The 24,805-nt window shown below is 40.2% G+C and overlaps 1 protein-coding gene across 2 annotated transcripts in view; it reads right to left on the reverse strand.

Annotated features, from left to right (window-relative positions):
• Positions 1-24,805, reverse strand: part of scn8aa (sodium channel, voltage gated, type VIII, alpha subunit a) — a 91,249-nt gene that overhangs the window by 40,820 nt on the left and 25,624 nt on the right. For both annotated transcript variants that reach the window (XM_064957668.1, XM_064957669.1), the window contains exons 3-9: positions 23,099-23,217; positions 20,062-20,151; positions 19,550-19,678; positions 18,605-18,696; positions 7,400-7,621; positions 7,135-7,198; positions 3,450-3,591 (exon numbers count right to left, since the gene is read on the reverse strand). In XM_064957668.1, the coding sequence (XP_064813740.1) occupies positions 3,450-3,591; positions 7,135-7,198; positions 7,400-7,621; positions 18,605-18,696; positions 19,550-19,678; positions 20,062-20,151; positions 23,099-23,217 (858 nt within the window). The remainder of the gene's footprint in view (positions 1-3,449; positions 3,592-7,134; positions 7,199-7,399; positions 7,622-18,604; positions 18,697-19,549; positions 19,679-20,061; positions 20,152-23,098; positions 23,218-24,805) is intronic.

A 24,805-nucleotide genomic window follows, 5' to 3' on the forward strand; every position in this document is an offset into this window, starting at 1 on the left:
TTCAAAAATATTTTGAAATGTTTTACCTTAAGATGACTGCACTCACTGTAAGTCGCTCTGGATAAGCGCGTCTGCTAAATGACCACAATGTAAATGTACTGCAGACCAAATATTCTACACAAACACACTTGAGCATACTCTGGATACAGTGCATATGATTGGCTGCAATCTTAAAACCTGGTCATTTTTGAGCGGGTAGTTTATGCATGCAAAATCTAAATGTTAGGTTGAACCATAATGGTCTGACAATCTGATACAATACAATGGGAAATCATTTCAGATCATTTCAGATTTTCCTCCTTAGAAAACCAGCACATATTGTACTGTAGTATCTTGATTTAAAACAGGAGAGCGCAAATATCCTTCTGGAATACAGATGAATGCAAACGGTGACTTGATTCTCCATATTACAAAGCTCAGATGAGCGAAAACTGGCACATGCACAACAGTAGATTTGGAGATCTGATCAAAAAACTGGTATTTTCTGAACTAAGTGAGAAGAAGCCATGTAACCCTGCATCCCAAACGGCACCCAATTCCCTATATAGTGCACTACTTTAACCATAGCCCTATGGGCCCTGATCAAAAGTGGCTCGCTATATAGGGAACAAGGTGCCATTTGGGATGCAGACGTAGTCTCCTTGATTGCTCATACTGTAATCCCCAGGTCCTCATCCTTTCCTTCTCCTCCCTCTGACCACTCCTGCCCTCTCTGCTCCGTATGACAAAGCCTAAGCGTCTCTTTCCACCATTCTAGAGAGCCTGTCTGGCTGAGGAGCTGCATCCCATATGGCACCCTAAATATGTAGTGCACTATGGAATAAGGAGCCACAGTGTGGAAATTAGGCTGTAAAACAGGCAGCATGAGTCGAGCCAGGGGCCACAGTATGGAGATTAGGCTGTAAAACAGGCAGTATGAGTCGAGCCAGGAGCCACAGTGTGGAGATTAGGCTGTAAAACAGGCAGCATGAGTCGAGCCAGGAGCCACAGTGTGGAGATTAGGCTGTAAAACAGGCAGCATGAGTCGAGCCAGGAGCCACAGTATGTAGATTAAATTGCTGAACTGTAAAACAGGATAAATTGAGCTAAGAGCCATAGTATGAATATGAGAACGCTGAGATGCAAGACAGCATGAGTCGATCCAAGAGCCACAATATGGAGGTGAAAGCCTGTGCGAGTTGAGCCCAGAGAACACAGTATTTATATTAGACTGGAGGATGGGGAGTGTTTGGGTCATACAGTAGCAGGTGGAAGGTGGGAGGGATATCTTTCTCTTGACAGGAATTCAGTGATCTCTACTAGTGGTTGTCCTTGCATGTGTCTGAAATGGCATTCAATACCTATATGTAGTGCACTACTATTGGCCAGTTGCATATTCCACTCTCCTTGAGACACCATCAGACATAAAAATCCCAAGAAAATATATGGCCAAAAGTAGTGCACTATATAGGGAATAGGGTGCCATTTTCCCTGTATCTCAGATATAAGAAAATACTATCCTCCCTTCCCCCAGACGTTATTGCTATACTGTGCTGTAATCTATACTGTAATGGGGGGGGGGGTGTATAGATGTAATGTAATGTATAATATCACCCAAAGTCAAGCAAATCGGGCAGCTGAATATGTCTGACAACGCATTTGCATTTGACTCAAAAGTGAAAACCAAACCAATATATAATTTGGTAAAGGATGACCATGTGAAACAACAAGCCTGTCTCACCAGCATAGAGATACAATATCATAGATATACACCGTTCAAAAGTTTGGGTTCACTTATAAAACTCCTTGTTTCCCATGAAAACATACATTAAATTAATTGTAAAATTAATCAGAAATATAGTCAAGACGATGACAAGGTTATAAATAATGATTTTTAATTGAAATAATAATTGTGTCCTTCAAACTTTGCTTTCGTCAAAGATTCCTCCATTTGCAGACCTTTGGCACTCTAGTTGTCAATTTGTTGAGGTAATTTGAAGAGATTTCACCCCATGCTTCTTGAAGCACCTCCCACAAGTTGGATTGGCTTGATGGGTACTTCTTACGGTCAAGCTTCTCCCACAACAGTTCAATAGGGTTGAGATCCAGTGACTGTGCTGGCCACTTCATTATAGACAGAATACCAGCTGACTGCTTCTTCCATAAATAGTTCTTGCATAGTTTGGAGCTGTGCTTTGGGTCATTGTCCTGTTGTAGGAGGAAATTGGCTCCAATTAAGCGGCGTCCACAAGGTATGGCATGGCGTTGCAAAATGAAGTGATAGCCTGCCTTCTTCAAGATCCCTTTTACCCTGTACAAATCTACAACTTTACCACCACCAAAGCACCACCAGACCAACAGATTGCCACCACCATGCTTGACAGATGGCGTCAAGCACTCCTCCAGCATAATTTCATTTTTTTCTGCATCTCACAAATATTCTTCATTGTGATGCGAACACCTCAAACTTAGATTTGTCTGTCCATAACACTTTTTTCCAATCTTCCTCTGTCCAGTGTCTGTTTTCTTTTGCAAATTTTAATCTTTTATAGGCTGGTCTGAGATATGACTTTTTCTTTGCAACTCTGCCTAGAAGGCCAGCATCCCGGAGTCGCCTCTTCACTGTTGACGTTGAGATGTTGGTGTTTTGCGGGTACTATTTAATGAAGCTGCCAGTTGAGGACTTCTGAGGCGTCTGTTTCTCAAACTAGACACTAACGTACTTGTCCTTTTGCTCAGTTGTGCACCGAGGCCTCCCACTCCTCTTTCTATTCTGGTTAGAGACCGTTTGCGCTGTTCTGTGAAGGGAGTAGTTCACAGCGTTTTACGAGATCTTCCGTTTCTCGCATGGAATAGCCTTCATTTCTCAGAACAGGAATAGAATGATGAGTTTCAGAAGAAAAATCTTTGTTTCTGACCATTTTGAGCCTGTAATCGAACCCACAAATACTGTTGCTCCAGATACTCAACTAGTCTAAAGAAGGCCGTTTTATTGCTTCTGTAATCAGAACAACAGTTTTCAGCTGTGCTAACATAATTGCAAAAGAGTTTCCTAATGATCAATTAGCTTTTTAAAATGATAAACCTGGATTAGCTAACACAACGTGCCATTGGAACACAGGACTGATGGTTGCTGATAATGGGCCTCTGTACGCCTATGTAGATATTCCATTAAAAATCAGCCGTTTCCAGCTACAGTAGTCATTTTCAACATTAACAATGTCTACACTGTATTTCTGATCAATTTGATGTTATTTTAATGGGCAGAAAAATAGCTTTTCTTTCAAAAACAAGGACATTTCTAAGTGAGCCCAAACTTGTGAACGGTAGTGTATACTGTATATAATACTGTATATCATACTGTTTACCCTATATCATACTGTATGTCCTACTGCATATCATACTGCATACTGTATATAATACTGTATACCATACTGTTTATCATAATTTATACTGTATATCATACTCACCAGCATGTAGAGGTTCTCCCAGAAGTCCTGTGTCATGAGTCTGAAGAGAGCCAGGAAAGCCCATCCAAAGCTATCGAAGCTGGTGTAACCGTAGTTTGGATTCCTCCCAGCTTTCATGCATGTGTAGCCCTCGGGGCAGCGGCTGGGGGGAGAGGAGAGAGGGCCACACAGCCATTCAATGACTCATTAAACTGTATACAGTGCATTTGGAAAGTAATCATACCCCTTCACTTTTTCCACATTTTGTTATGTCCCAGCCTTATTTTAAAATTGATTCAATCATTCCCCCCCCCCCCCCATCAATCTCCAAACAATGTCCCATCATTAAAAATCTAAAACTGTATTTTAGAAATGTTTGCAAATGTATTAAAAATAAGAAACTGAAATATGACATTTACATAAGTATTCAGACCCTTTACTCAGTATGTTGTTGAAGCAACTTTGGCAGTGATTACAGACTTGAGTCTTAGTGGGTATGACGCTACAAGCGTGGCACAACTGGATTTGGAGAGTTTCTCCCATTCTTCCCTGCAGATCCTCTCAAGCTCTGTCAGGTTGGATGGGGAGCGTTGCTGCACAGCTATTTTCAGGACTCCCCAGAGATGTTCGATCGGGTTCAAGTCCGGACTCTCGCTGGGAGGACATTCAGAGACTTGTCCCAAAGCCACTCCTGTGTTGTCTTGGCTGTGTGCTTAGGGTTGTTGTCCTGTTGGAAGGTGAACCTTCGCCCCAGTCTGAGGTCCTGAGCAATCTGGAGCAGGTTTTCATCAAGATCTCTCTGTACTTTGTGCCGTTCATCTTTGCCTCGATCCTGACTAGTCTCCCAGTCCCTGCCGCTGAAAATATCCTCACAGCATGATGCTGCAACCACCATGCTTCACCATAGGGATGGTGCAGGTTTCCTCTAAACGTGACGTTTAGCATGTAGGCCAAAGAGTTTAATCTTGGTTAAATCAGACCAGATAATCTTGTCCCTCATGGTCAGAGTCTTTAGTGGGCCAAGTGGGCTATCAAGTGCCTTTTACTGAGGAGTGGCTTCCGTCTGGTCACTACCATAAAGGCCTGATTGGTGGAGTGCTGCAGAGATGGTTGTCCTTCTGGAAGGTTCTCCCATCTCCACAGAGAAACGCTTGAGCTCTGTCAAAGTGACCAAAGTGACCTTGGTCACCTCCCGGACCAATGCCCTTCTCCACCGTATGCTCAGTTTGACTGGGCGGACAGCTCTAGGAAGAGTCTCGGTGGTTCCAAACTTCTTCCATTTAAGAATAATGGAGGCCACTGTGTTCTTGGGGACCTTCAATGCTGCAGACATTTTTTGGTACCCTTCCCCAGATCTGTGCCTCGACACAAACCTGTCTCGGAGCTCTACGGACAATTCCCTTGACCTCATAGCTTGGTTTTTGCTCTTACATGCACTGTCAGCTGTTGGACCCAAGCAACTGAATTTACCACAGGTGGACTCCAGTCAAGTTGCAGAAACATCTCAAGGATGATCAATGGAAACGGAATGCACCTGAGCTCAATTTTAAGTCTCATAGCAAAGGGTCTAAATAAAGTGCCTTGCGAAAGTATTCGGCCCCCTTGAACTTTGCGACCTTTTGCCACATTTCAGGCTTCAAACATAAAGATATAAAACTGTATTTTTTTGTGAAGAATCAACAATAAGTGGGACACAATCATGAAGTGGAACGACATTTATTGGATATTTCAAACTTTTTTAACAAATCAAAAACTGAAAAATTGGGCGTGCAAAATTATTCAGCCCACTTAAGTTAATACTTTGTAGCGCCACCTTTTGCTGCGATTACAGCTGTAAGTCGCTTGGGGTATGTCTCTATCAGTTTTGCACATCGAGAGACTGAAATTTTTTCCCATTCTTCCTTGCAAAACAGCTCGAGCTCAGTGAGGTTGGATGGAGAGCATTTGTGAACAGCAGTTTTCAGTTCTTTCCACAGATTCTCGATTGGATTCAGGTCTGGACTTTCTAACACCTGGATATGTTTATTTTTGAACCATTCCATTGTAGATTTTGCTTTATGTTTTGGATCATTGTCTTGTTGGAAGACAAATCTCCGTCCCAGTCTCAGGTCTTTTGCAGACTCCATCAAGGTTTTCTTCCAGAATGGTCCTGTATTTGGCTCCATCCATCTTCCCATCAATTTTAACCATCTTCCCTGTCCCTGCTGAAGAAAAGCAGGCCCAAAACATGATGCTGCCACCACCATGTTTGACAGTGGGTATGGTGTGTTCAGGGTGATGAGCTGTGTTGCTTTTACACCAAACATAACGTTTTGCATTGTTGCCAAAAAGTTCAATTTTGGTTTCATCTGACCAGAGCACATTCTTCCACATGTTTGGTGTGTCTCCCAGGTGGCTTGTGGCAAACTTTAAACAACACTTTTTATGGATATCTTTAAGAAATGGCTTTCTTCTTGCCACTCTTCCATAAAGGCCAGATTTGTGCAATATACGACTGATTGTTGTCCTATGGACATAGTCTCCCACCTCAGCTGTAGATCTCTGCAGTTCATCCAGAGTGATCATGGGCCTCTTGGCTGCATCTCTGATCAGTCTTCTCCTTGTATGAGCTGAAAGTTTAGAGGGACGGCCAGGTCTTGGTAGATTTGTAGTGGTCTGATACTCCTTCCATTTCAATATTATCGCTTGCACAGTGCTCCTTGGGATGTTTAAAGCTTGGGAAATCTTTTTGTATCCAAATCCGGCTTTAAACTTCTTCACAACAGTATCTCGGACCTGCCTGGTGTGTTCCTTGTTCTTCATGATGCTCTCTGCGCTTTTAACGGACCTCTGACAGTATCACAGTGCAGGTGCATTTATACGGAGACTTGATTACACACAGGTGGATTTTATTTATCATCATTAGTCATTTAGGTCAACATTGGATCATTCAGAGATCCTCACTGAACTTCTGGAGAGAGTTTGCTGCACTGAAAGTAAATGGGCTGAATAATTTTGCACGCCCAATTTTTCAGTTTTTGATTTGTTAAAAAAGTTTGAAATATCCAATAAATGTCGTTCCACTTCATGATTTGTGTCCCACTTGTTGTTGATTCTTCACAAAAAAATAAATTTTATATATTTATGTTTGAAGCCTGAAATGTGGCAAAAGGTCACAAGGTTCAAGGGGGCCGAATACTTTCGCAAGGCACTGTACTTATGTAAATAAAGTATTTCTGTTTTTTATTTGTAATAAATTTGCCAAAACAAAATACAGTTTACGCTTATGGGGTATTGTGTGTAGATTGTTCAGGATTTTTTATTTATTTAATCCATTTTAGAATAAGGCAGTAATGTAACAAAACGTGGAAAATGTGAAGGGGTCTGAATACTTTCAAAATGCACTGTACATACAAAAACATCATGGTTGCCGTATCGTACAGTTGTCGTACAGTCGAAGAGTGGGTCTGAAGAGGAGAAGGACAGACAGACAGACAGACAGACAGACAGACAGACAGACAGACAGACAGACAGACAGACAGACAGACAGACAAGGAGACAGACAGACAGACAGACAAGGAGACAGACAGACAAGGAGACAGACAGACAAGGAGACAGACAGACAAGGAGACAGACAGACAAGGAGACAGACAAGGAGACAGACAAGGAGACAGACAGACAAGGAGACAGACAGACAAGGAGACAGACAGACAGAGTAGGTACTCACCCAGAATCTGAGCTGTTGCCACATAAAAGGGCATCCAATTGTCCAGGCAGGAAGTAGAAATTGGCTGGTGAAAGAAACACACACACACACACACACACACACACACACACACACAGACAGAACAGCATCAAAAAAACATCTCTCTCTAGCTATGAGAGGGATATAGGACAAAGGTTTCCAGAGAATTGAAACCTTTTGCTATGGTGTGCCACTGTGCGCTACAGAACACAACCCTGGTGTGTTTGACTGTGACTAGGCTACTTACTGTCGTTATTGATGTATTCATTCCAGTCGAAGCCTTTGCTGCCGTTGGCCAAGTAGTTCTCGGTGGAGTTGATTGGCCAAATCACGCATTTTTGCCGTAGGTTGCCCATGAAGAGCTGTAGTCCAATCAGAGCGAAGACACTGAGACAGAAGACCGTGAGGATCATAACGTCTGACAATTTCTTCACAGATTGGATTAGAGCACCGACAATGGTCTTCAGGCCTGGAGAGGGAGAAACACACACACACGCACAGACGAACGAACAGACAAACGTACGCACACACGCACAAACCAAGAGGTGATGCAGAAGGTGTGTATACTTGAAGTGTCTTGAAGTTCCCAAACAAGGTGACTGCGATTTTTTAAAGATGCTATAGCTACAGTACTGTACTGTACTATCCTGTCTGTTTTAAGGCCATTCCTTCATCAGACAGTATTCAACTAACAGTATATTGTTTGAAGGGAATGGATTGTTCTGAGCAGCCATTATAATACGCATATTAAAACCTAATGCCTGAGCTGGGTATTTAATCACATACAATACGAATGTAAATGTTATCAGTATAATACACAGTTTGTATTTTAGCATTAAGGCCTGGGGGGGTGTGGTATATGGCCAATATACCATGGCTAAGGGCTGTTCTTAAGCACGACGCAACGCAGAGTGCCTGGACACAGCCCTTAGCTGTGGTACATTGGCCATATATCACAAACCCCAGAGGTGCCTTATTACTCTTATAAATGGGTTACCAATGTAGTTACAGCAGTAAAAATGTATTGTCATACCCCTGGTATACAGTCTGATATACCACGGATGTCTGCCAATCAGCATTCAGGGCTCAAACCACCCAGTTTGAAATATGTTATGTAAAGAGCATTCGGAAAGTGTTCAGACCCCTTCCCCTTTTCCACATTTTGTTACGTTACAGCCTTATTCTAAAATGGATTCAATAAAATAATCTACACACAATAGCCTATAATGACAAAGCGAAAAAGTGTTTTTAGGAAGTTTTGCAAATGTATTAAAAATAAAAAACAGAAACATCTTATTTACATAAATATTCAGACCCTTTGGTATGAGACTCAAAATTGAGCTCAGGTACATCCTGTTTCCATTGATCATCCTTGAGATGTTTCTACAACTTGATTGGAGTCCACCTGTGGTAAATTCAGTTGATTGTACATGATTTGGAAAGGCACACACCTGTCTATATAAGGTCCCACAGTTGACAGTGCATGTCAGAGCAAAAACCAAGCTATGAGGTCAAAGGAATTCTCCGTAGAGGTCCGAGAAAGGATTGTGTCGAGGCACAGATCTGGAAGGGTACCAAAAAATGTCTGCAGCAAGAACACAGTGGCCTACATCATTCTTAAATGGAAGAAGTTTGGAACCGTCAATACTCGTCCTAGAGCTAGCTGCCTGGCCAAACTGAGCAATCAGGGGGAGAAGGACATTGGTCAGGGAGGTGACCAAGACACAAATGCTCTGATAGAGCTCCAGAGTTCCTCTGTGGAGATGGGAGAACCTTCCAGAAGGACATCCATCTCTGCAGCACTCCATCAATCAGGCCTATATGGTAGAGTGGCCAGACAGAAGCCATTCCTCAGTAAAAGTCTCGATACCCCGCTTGGAGTATGCCAAAAGGCACCTAAAAGACTTTCTGACCATGAGAAACAAGATTCTCTGGTCTGATGAAACCAAGATTTAACTATTTGACCTGAATGCTAAGTGTCATGTCTGGAGGAAACCACCATCCTTACGGTGAAGCATGGTGGTGGCAGCATCATGCTGCGAGGATGTTTTTCAGCTGCACGGACTGGGAGACTAGTCAGGATCGAGAGAAAGATGAACGGAGCAAAGTACAGAGAGATCCTTGATGAAAACCTGCTCCAGAGTGCTCAGAACCTCAGACTGGTGCGAAGGTTCACTTTCCAACAGGACAACGACCCTAAGCACATAGCTAATACAACACAGGAGTGACTTCGGGACAAGTCTCTGAATGTCCTTGAGTGGGGTATTATTTGTAGATTGATGAGGGTAAAAAACAATTTAATCCATTTTAGAATAAGGCTGTAAAGTAAAATGGGGAAAAAGTCAAGGGGTCTGAATATTTTCTCAAATGCACTTCGTAAACTGATTATACAAAACATTAAGAACACCTGTTCTTTCCATGTCATAGACTGACCAGGTGAATCCAGGTGAAAGCTATGATCCCTTATTGATGTCATTTGTTAAATCCACTTCAATCATTGTAGAAGACGGGGAGGAGACCGGTTAAATAATTATGTTTAAGCCCTGAGACAACTGACACATGCATTGTGTATGTGTGCCATTCAGAGGGTGGATGGGCAAGACCAAAAATATAAGTGCTTTTCAACCCTCAACAAATTTAGGCTGTTCTGAGGGACAAAGGTTTTGTGTGTGGGGGGGGTCAACTCAATATTAGGAAGGTGTTCCTAATATTTGTTATACTCAGTGTATATAAAAAAGGTAAAATTGTCTTTAAGAAGGTGGGCTGAAAAACTGACATTTGATTAAATCTTGGCAAATAGAATACTGAAAGTAGTTTCATTAACATAATCACAGAAATGTTACTTAAATTTACATTTCATTGGTTAAAGACAGTCAAACTTTAGACAAATTTCAACAACTGAACACATACAACACATTTTTAAATACAAAACGAACAAGAAATATTAAAGAGCCATCCCCCTCTGTTCTGAGCTTCAGTATTGAGACACTCAATGGCTTTATACAGTTAGTCAGAGAAAAATATGACAGAGATAATATATCACTATTGAACCAGGAAGAGATATCACTATTGAACCAGGAAGAGACCTATAGTATCTTGCCTTTCAAAAGATTTGCACTTCTAGCCAGCAGGGCCAATGGTGGATTACACCTGAACTAGAGGGGGAGGACGAAACAGAACAGTGAAAATCCATAAGAAAGAAAGGAAAAGAAAGAAAGGAAGCACAGCAGCACAACAAGGGGGCCATGATAAAAGGACAGAGGCACAAGCAGGCAGGAATCGAAACCAACCACATGCAGGTCATTTAAACTCCAAGGCTGAACAGAAACAATTCAATGCCATTGCCACTCTGTGGCCTTTCCTTTCTTCTTTTCTTGTATTTTACTGTTGTTAGATTGAAGCACAGACTCTTACCCCTTCTTAGCCCAACCCTACTACAGCCAGACTCTTTCTCCAAACCTACAGCGCTTTACTGAAGACAGAATCATATTATTTTACCTTCAGGACAGGCATCATCCTCAGGCAGAACTCACAGTGGCTGAAGCAATGGGTCCATAAAGTGCAGGAGGATTCCAAACATTTCTGGAAACGGAATGTCTCTTACTCTTGAAACCAGAAAGTCCCCTCAAACATGGAACCGAAACCCCTGCGGGGCTTCTGTTGACTCTTTACTTTAGGGGTACTTAAACCTTTTCAGCTCGAGACGCAAATGTGAAATTGAACATCGGTGACCCAAATTGTAATCCAACAACCCAAATTAAGAACAAAATAGTGTGTGATTATAGATGTATTCTCATAACTCGGGACTCACCTCTCACATACCCAGGGCCCATTTTTGGTTTAGACCAAGCCTGCACTAGTGGTACAACAGGCTTTGCCTCTCATTCTATAATATGCTCCCATCTTATGGTGTGTTCAAGACAGCTCGGAACTCAGAACTCGGAACAAGGAAATCTCAGAACTCTGACATCAGTGCATTCAATAGAACTGGGAACTCTGAAAAAAAACGAGCTCAGACTGTGATTTTTTTTTAAACTGTCATTCAACTTGGAATTACAAATCGGAAACTCTGGCATCTTCCTAGAGTCACGACCTCTCCGACATGAAGAGATCACTGACGACACAATTTTTCATAGTTTTTTCCAGATTCCCCAGTTGTCTTGAATGCACCAAAAAACAAAACCACTACGATGCTGACTGGTGGCAAAAAATGGACCACTAATAAGGCGTCATGCACCTAATCAATATATTGTTGACATAATAAGAAACAATTTTTGCTATATTTTCAGTGACGCTTCTGCGTGAATTTACTTCAAACATTATAAAATCTATTTATTCTTAATGGCCTTGCCCGAATACCCATACTTGCGGTCTAAATAGTAAGCATTTTGGGTATGCGAATATAATGTTTTTTAGTATATAAAGTTTAAAAGAAAATGCTATGCTTTAAATGCCAGGAGGTCATAATCTTTTTGGCTTTTCATGCTATTGAGGAAGAGAATTGTCTTTTCATACCCACGTGTATTTGACAACAGCTGATAATCATCTGATAATCAGATAAGAGGACGCGCTATACCAAAATTATGGAATGGTGGGAAACAACATTAGATGATGCATTCTAAGGACAAACGTGGGCTATCTAACCCCCTGCCTATAATTCTCACAGAAACCACTTTATGTCACCAATTTTACTTGGGACACAAACCTCTTGCTCAACTAATAATTTAATATTTTTTCTCGAAAACAAAAACTAAAAGTCATTCCAGCAAAACAATTTTGAGGTAAATGTATTTAATATTTAATAATTTAAGAAAAAGTAATGTATAATCCAAATAAGTTATATATATACCATTAGGGGAGCCTAAACATTTATAATTGACTTATTTAATAAAGCAGTACAATTTAAGGTGAGTTTGATTGGAGCAATCCAATGCAAGTATATGGTACATACATTTTTTGGGACATGATTTGGTGCAGAAATGAAAGGAGGCACCTTACACCCAAAGCCTCATCATAGTGGGGATATATACAGTGCCTTCGGAAAGTGTTCAGACCCATTGACTTTTCCAACATTTTGTTACGTTACAGCCTTATTCTAAAATGGATGAAATAAAAAAAAGATCCTCAGCAATCTACACACAAAACCTCATAATGACAAGGCGAAAACATTTTATTTTATTTTATTTACATAAGTATTCAGATCCTTTGCTATGAGACTCGAAATTGAGCTCAGGTGCATCCTGTTAACATTGATCATCCTTGAGATGTTTCTACAACTTGATTGTAGTCCACCTGTGGTAAATTAAATTGATTGGACATGATTTGGAAAGGCACACACCTGTCAGTTGACATTGCATGCCAGAGCGAAAACCAAGCCATGAGGTCAAAGGAATTGTCCGTAGAGCGTTGAGACAGGATTGTGTCGAGACACAGATCTGGGGAAGGGTACCAAAAAATGTCTGCAGCATTGAAGATCCCCAAGAACACATGGGCCTCCATTATTCTTAAATGGAAGAAGTTTGGAACCACCAACACACTTTCTAGAGCTGTCCGCCCAGTCAAACTGAGCATACGGTGGAGAAGGGCATTGGTCCGGGAGGTGACCAAGAACTTGATGGTCACTCTGACAGAGCTCCAGAGTTATGGAGATGGGAGAACCTTCAAGAAGGACAATCATCTCTGCAGCACTCCATCAATCAGGCATTTATGGTAGAGCGACCAAACGAAAGCCACTCCTCAGCAAAAGGCACATGACAGCCTGCTTAGAGTTTGCCAAAAGGCACCTAAAGACTCTCAGACAATGAGAAACAAGATTCTCTGGTCTGATGAAACCAACTCTTTGGCCTGAATGCCAAGCGTCAGGTCTGGAGGATACCTGGCACCATCCATACGGTGAAGCATGGTGGTGGCAGCATCATGCTGTGGGGATGTTTTTCAGCGGCAGGGACTGGGAGACTAGTCAGGATCGAGATCCTTGATGAATACCTGCTCCAGAGTGCTCATGACCTCAGATTGGGGAGAAGGTTCACCTTCCAACAGGACAACAACCCTAAGCACACAGCCAAGACAATGCAGGAGTGGCTTCGGGACAAGTCTCTGAATGTCCTTGAGTGGCCCAGCCAGAACCCAGACTTGAACCCGATCTCTGGAGAGACCTGAAGATAGCAGTGCAGCAACGCTCCCCATCCAAGAAGACAGAGCTTGAGAGGATCTGCAAAGAATGGGAGAAACTCCCCAAATACAGGTGTGCCAAGCTTGTAGCGTCATACCCAAGAAGACCTGAGGCTGTAGTCACTGCCAAAGGTGCTTCAACAAAGTACTGAGTAAAGGGACTGAACACTTATGTATATGTCATATTTTTTATAAATTAGCAAAAATGTCTAAAAACGTTTTTGCTTTGTCATTATGGGGTATTGTGTGTAGACTGATGAGAGGAAAATAATATTTAATACATTTTAGAATAAGGCAGTAGCCTAACAAAATGTGGAAAAAAGTCAAGAGGTCTGAATACTTTCCCAAAGGCACTGTATAGTAACGTGTGAAGCCATTTTGTTTCAATATTTGATTAAAATAAGATACCAACACAGTACAGGGGTTACAATGAATTTAGCAGTAAATTGGTATTTCATATTACATGGTATCAAAGCAAGTACTGTGTAATGACAGTATTTTACTGTAATTACAAGGGATTGGTGCAAGCAGGTTGGCTGCTAAATCAAGTGTTTACAAACATTACAGCATATTAATGAATATTTCGTGTTTTATATCAACTGCACTTCTAGAGGCCTTAACAAAGGCTTCCAAACTTGCAGCGACTACAGAGAAAACAAGGACATGGCAAAATGCTCAACCATTTAAGGTTTAAGACGCTGCCACTCCAATCTGTCCACTGTAAATATTTAATTGATGGGGCACTGTAACCACATACAAATTAAATTGGTACAGCATTCTCACTTAAGGGTGCAACAAATATAGCCTCTTACAAGGCACAACACAAAATATGTTAATGCACCAGTAACAACAATACCATGGACTCACTAGCGGTCAAAAGGTTTTTGGCACTGTAAAAATACGGTACTGTACTGTGTTCTGTGGGGTGAAATTACAGAACCATTCTAAATACAGCAATTATTTCCCAGAATGCACCATAATTTACAGTATGCTGCAATAAAACGTATTTTACTGTTGATAATACAAAATATTACCGTATAATTTACAGTTTTCCGTTGCAGTGTAGACTTTAGTTTTTAAGAGTTAACTACAAACAAATATATAAATAAAATATAATTCAATACACTAATTTTAACTCAGAGGGGAAAAACACTGCTTTTCTAAAAATATATATTTTATTAAGCAACAAAATCTGTGTTAACAGTAGCCACTTATTTCCCTTCATAGTTTGTTTGTCTAAGCATACCCATCATCACATACTTAATTCTTACCAAATTATGTTTTTTTGAGCATGCACCACAAGCTATCTATGAGTCTAGTATGTTGATATTTCTTTTTACTGCATACATTTTTACTACACAGTAATTTCTAAAAAAGTATGTAGTATGATTACCCCACATTAAGTAGTTTTAGTAAGTGGTAGGCGAGACTTCGGACACGGCCATTGACTATTATCCAGACAGCGTTTACTTTAAATTAATCTGAGATAAATATTTGTTTATTTTTGTCACCTCACTGCTTTGACATCACCTGAGTTGTCAATACAACAGATTCCCCCAAAAATGTTCCATCAAAATAAGAGAAAACAGCAGTTACTCTTTTCTGTGAGAAGAACAATAACCCAGTGAGTAAACAGGTTAAAATGACATCATTACAACCAGAAACAGGTCATCGTGATGTCATGTCAGCATGAAGTTATCATTAGGTAATTTCAACCAGTTTTGCCCAGCTTTGTGTGCTGAGGATAAAGAACCACATTTGACCATCCTTCATATATCATATCATATACAGTACCAGTCAAAAGTTCAGACACACACACTCATTCAAGGGTTTTTCTTTATTTTTACTATTTTCTACATTGTAGAATAATAGCGAAGACATCACAACTATGAAACTACACATTTGGAATCATGTAGTAACCAAAAAAGTGTTAAACAAATCCAAATGTATTTTGGATTCTTCAAAGTAGCCACGCTTTGCTTTGATGACAGCTTTGCACACTCTTGGCATTCTCTCAACTAGCTTCACCTGGAATGCTTTTCCAACAGTCTTGAAGGAGTTCCCACATATGCTTAGCACTTGTTGGCTGCTTTTCCTTCACTCTGCGGTCCAACTCATCCCAAACCATCTCAATTGGGTTGAGGTCGGGTGATTGTGGAGGCCAGGTCATCGGATGCAGCACTCCATCACCCGCCTTCTTTGTCAAATAGCCTTTACACAGCCTGGAGGTGTGTTGGGTCATTGTCCTGTTGAAAAACAAATGATAGTCCCACTAAGCGCAAACCAGATGTGATGCCTTATCGGTGCAGTACGCTGTGCTAGCCATGCTGGTTAAGTGTGCCTTGAATTCTAAATAAATCACTGACAGTGTCACCAGCAAAGCACCCCCAAACCATCACACCTCCTCCTCCATGCTTCACTGTGGGAACCACACATGCAGAGCTCATCCGTTCACCTACTCTGCATCTCACAAAAACACGGCAGTTGGAACCAAAAATCTCAAATTTGGACTCTAGACCAATTGACAGATATCCACCAGTCTAATGTCCATTGCTCGTGTTTCTTGGCCCAAGTAAGTCTCTTTTTATTATTGGTGTCCTTTAGTAGTGGTTTCTTTGCAGCAATTCAACCATGAAGGCCTGATTCACACAGTCTCCCCTAAACGGTTGATGTTGAGATGTGTCTGTTACTTGAACTCCGTGAATAATTTATTTGGTCTGCAATCTGAGGTGCAGTTAACTCTAATGAACTTATCCTCTGCAGCAGAGATAACTCTGTGTCTTCCTTTCCTATGTCGGTCCTCATGAGAGGCAGATTCATCATAGCGCTTGATGGTTTTTGGACTTGAACAAACTTTCAAAGTTCTTGACATTTTCAAGATTGACTGACCTTCATGTCTTAAAGTAATGATGGAATGTCGTTTCTCTTTGCATATTTGAGCTGTTCTTGCCATAATATGGACTTGGTCTTTTACCAAATAGGGCTATCTTCTGTATACCTCCCCTAACTTGTCACAACACAACTTTTCCTTAAGAAGGAAAGAAATCCCACAAATTAACTTTTATCAAGGCACAGCTGTTAATTGAAATGCATTCCAGGTGACTACCTCATGAAGCTGGTTGAGAGAATGCCAAGAGTGTGCAAAGCTGTCGTCAAGGCAAAGGGTGGCTACTTTGAAGATCCTCAAATCTAAAATATATTTGGATTTGTTTAACACTTTTTTGGTTACTACATGATTCCATTTGTGCTATTTCATAGTTTTGATGTCTTCACTATTATTCTACAAAACGGGAAAATGGTAAAAATAAAGAAAAACCCTTGAATGAGTGTGTGTGTCCAAACTTTTGACTGGTACTGTATGTACTGTAGGTACCGTATAAGTTGATTCAATTAAAGGTTAGTTGGTCATTCAGTCCTCCCATCAGCATTCTACAACGCTTTAGAATATCAGCAGAAAATATGTTTGTGTTCTACTTTCTTGTCAAGTATTATTTCTAAAAATGTATCATCAAAATAAACAAAACAGCAACCGAAAACTGGAAAAACAAACGATTTCAATGCCATTTTGATATCAGCCAAGCTTCTTGGTAGGCTAATACTGTAAAGCAAGTGACTAAAAAGCATCATGCAGCATAAAATATGTCCACAAACTAGGCTTGGCAGTCTTCATCAATAATAGATATATTCACAGCCATATATATAGAGAGTTCACAGCCATATGTTCCGAGACGCCGCTTTTTCCTCCATAGCGATTATTAAGTGATTATTAATGCTTCCATTTATGCTGTTTATTTTTTTAATTTCTCTTTTTTTTGTATTTTGCCCTTTTTTCTCCACAATTTCGTGATATCCAATTGCGATCTTATCTTGCAACTCCCCAACGGGCTGGGGAGAGGCGAAGGTCGAGTCATGCGTCCTCCGAAACATGACCTGCCAAACCGCACTTCTTAACACCCGCCCAACCCGGAAGTCAGCCGCACCAATATGTCAGAGGAAACACCGTTCAACTGACGACCGAAGTCAGCCTGCAGGCACCCTGCCCGTCACAAGGGGTCGCTAGACCGTGATGAGCCAAGTAAAGCCCTCCCCTAACCCGGGCAACGCTGGGCCAATTGTGCGCCGCCCTACCGGACTCCCGGTTACAGCTGGTTGTGACACAGACCGGAATCGAACATGGGTCTGTAGTGACGCCTTAAGACCACTGCGCCACATGGGAGGCTGTTTATTTCGGATAGTTTTCAAAACCTATTAAGACGTGAAAGCAGATATGCAATTTGTTGAAGATACAACACGTTATCCAGAATGCTAATCACTAAGAAAGTCTGTTCAATTCGCTGCTCTGTTTTGCTTGTTTACAGTGGGTCATTTCATAGGTCATTTGTCGGAGGTGCTCTCGTATTGTTACATCAACACCAACAATTCAAGAGTACAGTTCTATATGGAGGCTAACATGGCAGCCGTTCTAAAACCTGGTCTAACTCTCTATATATATGTTTCTGGATATATTCTGTGGGCTGTCGCTAAGAGCTATGTCAGCTCTCAACTTGACGTCATCATACTCTAGCTTTCTTCTTCAAGTCGGATACATAGAGTAAAATTCGGAAATTTCCATCCTTTGTAATAAATAATGTAAATGGATTTTTGTTAATTGAATATTTTCTTCCAAGCCAATTATCAAGTTATTTTTATATAATATGAATAATTATCTTCATCTTCCGAAAAAACCTGGAGGCTTTATCCAATGGTGAAAGTACTATGGATGAGCTTTACTGTAGCTGATGAGCTCAACTGTCTTTGACAAAGTGTATAGTACAGCGAATTAGTAAAGGTTGGTTAACTATAAGCTATTCCTTATGTTAAGCTAAAGAAAAATGTATCCCATATATAATCAACATATATATTTGACTTTGTCTCTGGTTGTATTCTGGTGATATGCTATCGGACTGGTACTGTCAGTGTCCTTTTCTTTATAATAGCCATTTGCAGCGGCTTACAGCAATTTCTGAGGAGAACCACAGCTGCCTTGGAAACTAGAGCCTTATTTAGGATGAGAGTTTTAGTAGAAGAGAGTGCAGACACGTTGGAGGGCCCTGGAGTAGACTGCAAAGCCTATCAAAAATGTATTAGTACCATTTTTGATAATTTTGGAAAAAAATAAATAAAAATGATTATTATTTCCAAATCTTTTTTTTGTTGCTTACAAATTATAATAATAGTGAGTATAAGAAAAGTAAAAGGGTGAGATATAAGTATCAGCCTTAGTGTTTAAACTGAATCTCACCTGGTATGACAGAGATAGTTTTCAATGCTCGGAGAACTCTGAATGTTCTCAGCGCAGAGACATTGCCCAGGTCCACAAACTCTGTTATATATCTGTAAACAGGGGAAGGATCACACACAAACAAACACCAATGACAAAACCACACGCAAGAGCACCACAACACCACCACGCACGCTACGCACGCACCGAACCAGGAAGTAACCACGACGCCACTCACAGAGCCTGTCCACTGAAGGGGAGGAAAGGAAAAAGGAAAGAAAAAACACAACCCACAATACACCTAACACTGACCCCATGGACCAAACCCCCATTCCCCCATCCTGTCTTACCTGGAATTACAGAAATAGTTTTCAATGCCCTCAACACTCTGAACGTGCGCAGAGCTGAGACATTGCCTAGGTTTACAAACTCTGTTATATACCTGCAGAATCAAATCAAAGTTACAAGCTCTTGTTATTTAAACACAGATACAATCACAAATGTAGTGGTTCAACAGAAGCACTTCTTGATGTTTAAGATATTCAAAGCCCAAGTCGCTGAACTAGTTCTACGTATCATCAAAAACATGGTAGTATATAGTTATAAATAGTTAGCGTTATAGTTAGTTTGTAACAAATGTCATGTATTAGTAACTATAAATCTATATACATCTAGATCATGTCAAATTCAACATGGTTGAGAGCAAATTGAGCTAGAAAAATGGAGATAGAGAGAGAGAAAGAGAGAGAAAATGGGGGAGAGATAAGGGAGTATACAGGAACAGTCAGGAACCTTTCTGTAAACACCTGATTGAACCACTCTTTCCCAATGTAAAGAGAAAGAAAGAAAGACTGGACAGTAAAAATAACTTGAGATGTATTTATGCTCTACTCAATGACCTCACACAGTAATAATGCTAAGTATTTCTAATAAGAAGGAACAGGTAGGTACGAGTCTGATACTTACGCCATAGAAATGACCATGAAATCCAGCCAGTTCCATGGATCCCTTAGGAATGTAAACCCATCTATACAGAATCCTCGAGCGACAATTTTTACAAGAGATTCAAACGTATAAATCCCTGTGAACGTGTACCTGGAAGACAGAAGCATGGAAGCATGATCAGAATTAGCAATTTATCAAATCCATGAACAACAAAGAGTTTTTATTTGTTGAAATGATGCACTGGTAAAACACTAAGGCGTCATCCGAATACCCAACTTGCGTTCTAAATAGACCGTTTCATAGTATGTTGGAAATGAGTATGGCCTAATTGGCAGGATTAAATTTTTTACACGGTATGTAGTTTTAGTAAGTAGTAGGCGAGAAAGATTTCAGACACAACTTACGACTTTTGAGCACGGTTAGTAATACACCAATGATAAAATTGAACTGATGTTGGTTGAGACATGCATAATAAACTTGTTCTAGTATTTACTATGTACTTGTGTAGATAAATATAATAAACGTGTACTTACTCTACTTGTTTGGACCACTCAGGAGGATCACTAAAAGTCATGAATATACAGTTGGTCAAAATAGTACACATAATGATCATGCTGAAAAGAGTGAGGAAATGAATTAAGGAAAAGTCGGAAACAAACCCAAAAATGTCATCCAAAACAGTTTACTATCTATCACATTACGTTTGATGGTCATTTTCCATTCAGTTCATGCAGATTATGTACATTCACTCACTCTCTCTCATTAGGTAGATATGGGTGACTCGACAGAAGTGGTGCAAATTGCAGTCCCAACCCCCAAAATTAAAAAAAAAAAAACTGTTGTCTCCAAACTTGGGACATTTATTTACATCATGATACAGTACTGTATGTTCTAATTCAACCAAAGGCTATTACAAACATTAAAATAGTACAAAGTCATTGTTTATGCACCTATTTATATTGAGCGGTGGCTGTGCATGGCTCTCTATTACTTCTTCACTATGTTTCGGTAGCAACAAATTTAGGGGAGCGGTAAGGAATTCAGGTAAATATTTCAAATATGCAATACAAGCAAAGTGTGTGAGTAGTATAAATTATATATTGCTGAAAGTTTGGGAAAAATAGGATCCAAATGGTATTCTTTTTTTGCCCCCTTCTGTAGAATGACCCATATCCTACTACTGTAGTACTACTGAACCATGCTACTGCATACTATAAATACAGATTTAGGATCTTAATCTGATCACCCTGTTGCAGGAGAACTTTCCTGCAATGCAGGATATTTAAAACGTGTAGTGTATGTGACGATTAAAAAGGCGATTCATTCAGACTTGATTTTTCCTTATGAAAAATGTATCAACCCCTACAAAAAAAAATGGCCATTAATTATCATTTCCTGTTGTTGCAAGATAATGTTCCTGCTGTAGCAAACTGGCTCAAATTAAGATCCTACATTTGTAGAACTATTCATATATCTGCAAAAGGCAAGAATGAACACATCAAATCTAGCTAAAAGTATATCCTAATGGACTTTTCATAGTAGATGAACTTAACACTAACTGAAATACTAGTACAATGGGTTAAGTGTGTACACAGGTCACATATAGGTTCCCCCTAAAACCATTATTTCCCATTAAATATTGATCTAATGTATAGGTGGTGGGAGTGGACAGTCCCCTATTCCCTTTATAGACCCCTGTGGGACCTGGTCAAACATAGTGCACTATAATGGTGCCATTTGGGATGTAACCATGAACCATACTGCACTATACATTTCAAGACTAACAAGGCTTCACCACAGGAAAAAAAATGTGGTAGTGTGAAGGAAACTCCAATGTCAGCAGTAGAGCAATCAGGGATGTATTTCAATATTCTAAAGTGACTTCCTCTCCTCTACGTCTCATTTCCTTTATCTACACTGTGATAAATCAAAACGGAGTCTATCTAGCAATGAATTACATCTCACCTGTCTAGTGGTTTAATGACAAAGAGAAGAGAAGCGACCAGTAGGAGACAAGGAGAGGACACATCTTTAGACTATTGAGATGCAACCCTGATGTGTCAGCAGACCCACATGGCAGGCTGTGATTGGTGCTGAGTGGGAAGTCCAATCTCGGAAGTGAATGACATGATCAAACTTCTCAAGACAGGATTAACCTTGAAGTAGTAGGCCTTATAGTACCAACAATTTCAAGGATTTCAATAACTAAGACTCATCAGGCTCGTATTCACAAAATGTCTCACAGTATGAGTGCTGATCTAAGATCAGGTCCTCCCTGTCCATATATTTGTATTCATTATAATTTAAAACTGATTCGAGATCAGCACTCCTAATCTGAGAAGCTTTATGACTTTGAGGCCTGGATTTGTGTGACTGTTAAAATAGCAGCAACCCCCATATTAATTTCACTCTCAAATCTCTAAGTAATACTTCAAAACAGATTGTCTGTGGTATTCGAGCACAAATCTCTTGTGGGTGCATGGATGGACTGTGGGTCAAATACACATTTTGTAACTGGATATGTCTATACATCTACCTGTCGAGTCTGTAGCGATATATAATGTCTATAAGTCAGTGCCCAGCTCAGGAACCACGAATGAGGATCAGTTTCAGTGCTATTTTCATCATCTTAATAGATCGATGGTTGTAGGATGTATGGACTAAGCCATCTGACCTACTCTTATATTGGTAGACAATAGCCATCCCTTCTTTTAACATCTAAAGACGGGATGTGACATCATTATTAGTCAGAGTTCCCTCTCCTTCTCCATGGCTGAGAGTCATCCTGAGGAAATAATACATTATAAGGGGGTAATCTATCATAACAAGTCTTAATACACTATAACTGAATAATACTGGATTAATACCTGCATTCTTATCGAAGTCACTCTTACACTAGCCCTCCACTCCTCCCCTCTCCCAATTTAGCAATCTGCTCTGATCAGTTCCGTAAGCGTAAACATAGGTATGTCTACGTTACCTAAGGTTTCTGTGGAAATCATTGGGTGCTAGCCTGGGTTAATAGATACTAGAAGTCTCCCAAAAAGAGGGAAAGAAGAAAAAGTAATCCCTCTTTTTAGAAGACTTTAGAAGCCCCTCTACAAGGGGGCTTAGTAAGAGGGTTTATGGTTGTCAGGTTAAGGATAGATTAAATGTAAAACCATACATGTACTCTTTCCAAGATTAAGGATCATCTACTTTGGCATTTACCCATTCTCATTGGTGGTTTAATCTTCAATTTAAAGAGCATATCCATGTATTTTTCCCCACTGTGGTTAACAGTCTTGCCCTTGCTGATATCTGCAGCTTTCAGACTCTATAGAGCTGACTGTGCATCCAAAAACTTCACCCTGGCTTATTCCATATAGTGCACTATAAAGCGAATAGGGTGCCATTTTGAACATCAACCCATGACATGATACAGTCTATACTACCAACACTGAAGCAGTAGCCATATGAACAGCAATAGCAGCATGCAGCAGAAACAGAAGGAGCAACATCACCGTGAATACTCTAAACGAACAGGAAAGACTGTTGTCTCTCCTGGTAGGACACCATTTGAAAGGATATGAATGTATCAAAATTTTTATAGCTATTCGCCTGAAAAGATTAAAAGGACTTATGATGTACAAGGCAGGGTTGGCACTAAAGCGGAAGATTGTCTTCCCTCTGTTTAGCACTATGAATGTCTGTGGAGAGAAAGAAACAACGAGAAAGGGATCAAGAGAAACAGAGAAGTGAAATATTGAAGTAATCATTTAAGGCATGCACACCCAAAATAGCTAGAGGTGGTTCATCCATCCATATGTGCTCACAAAAATGTCAGATAAAACACAAGTCTACAACATACATCATACCAAACTTTTATGTATAATATAGACATTCATCTATTATTTGAACAGAAAATTCCCAATACCAGTATTCTCTTCCACCAGAATATATACTGTTGGTTTTGTGTAAAAAAAAAAAAAAAAAAAAATCACATTTCACTAACAAAAAGCATAAATCTATAATTTTCTAATTCTCCACTTTATCTTACATCAGATCAACATAGGTAAACTACAGGGTTGAAATACTGTACTATGCAACATCTTGAAAATGGCCACCAAGCAAACTCGATGCAGGGCAGAGGCAGTCTCTAATCTCTGAGTTTTACACATCAGCCCCTCTCACCCAATCATAACGGGAAATGTGCAGTGTGTAGAGAAATGTCCTAATGTCGTAATGTTTCAGCTCCTGCCTCTACATTGTGTCCTGCCCTGCCTGCCGTTGATGGCTGTAGTGGTTTTGAAAGGAGTGGAAGCAAGCAGAGGGACCGACGGAGGAGGAAGGGCTGGCCAACCTCTTTCAGCAGATAACCTCATAATTGTTTCAATAAAACATGACAATTTGCATGAAACTTTAATGAGACCCTGTGTGCATTTGCAAAAGTGATATGTACCCTTGTGCTTTTAACAAGACAAGGCTTCCCTGCATTACGCCTTGCAGAGACCACGGACCAGTGTTTTAGCCCAAAGACAGAAGAGAGGAGATGAGAGGAGAGAGTGTCCCAGCCCCATTGGGAGACCTCAAACTGGGCTCCCCATCTAGTCTTTCACAGAGAGGAGACGAGAGGAGGAGAGAAAAGAGAGAGAGGCCATATACCGCGAGCACACTATATCATCCTCAGCTGACCTGCTCTAACATGCAATTTTGTATACATCCTGTACAGTTATGTATGAAATATTGTACAGTTATTATAGCAAAGTGCTATGGGGAATAATACTGTACATGACACAGGATGGAAATCATATGACTTGACTTGTTTCAGTCACATGGCTAGCATACCTTAATTTGATTGTAATTCAAATCAGAGCCTGATGTAAGTAAGGCAGGGTTGAGTGATGTTGAGTAAGTCATTAAGTACAGTACAGTGCTAACTACAGTACAGTGCTAACTCCTGGAGCTGTATTGTATGTACAGTATCAGTCAAAAGTTTGGACACACCTACTCATTCAAGGGTTTTTCTTTATTTTTACTATTTTTTCTACATTGTAGAATAATAGTGAAGACATCAAAACTATGAAATAACACATATGGAATCATGTAGTAACCAAAAAAGTGTTCATCAAATCAAAATATATTTTAGATTTTAGATTCTTCAAAGTAGCCTCACTTTGCCTTGATTACAGCTTTGCACACTCTTGGCATTCTCTCAACCAACTTCACCTGGAATGCTTTTCCAACCGTCTTGAAGGAGTTCCCACATATGCTGAGCACTTGTTGGCTGCTTTTCCT

This window comes from Oncorhynchus masou, chromosome 33, assembly GCF_036934945.1.
Source record: "Oncorhynchus masou masou isolate Uvic2021 chromosome 33, UVic_Omas_1.1, whole genome shotgun sequence".
NCBI lineage: Eukaryota > Metazoa > Chordata > Actinopteri > Salmoniformes > Salmonidae > Oncorhynchus > Oncorhynchus masou.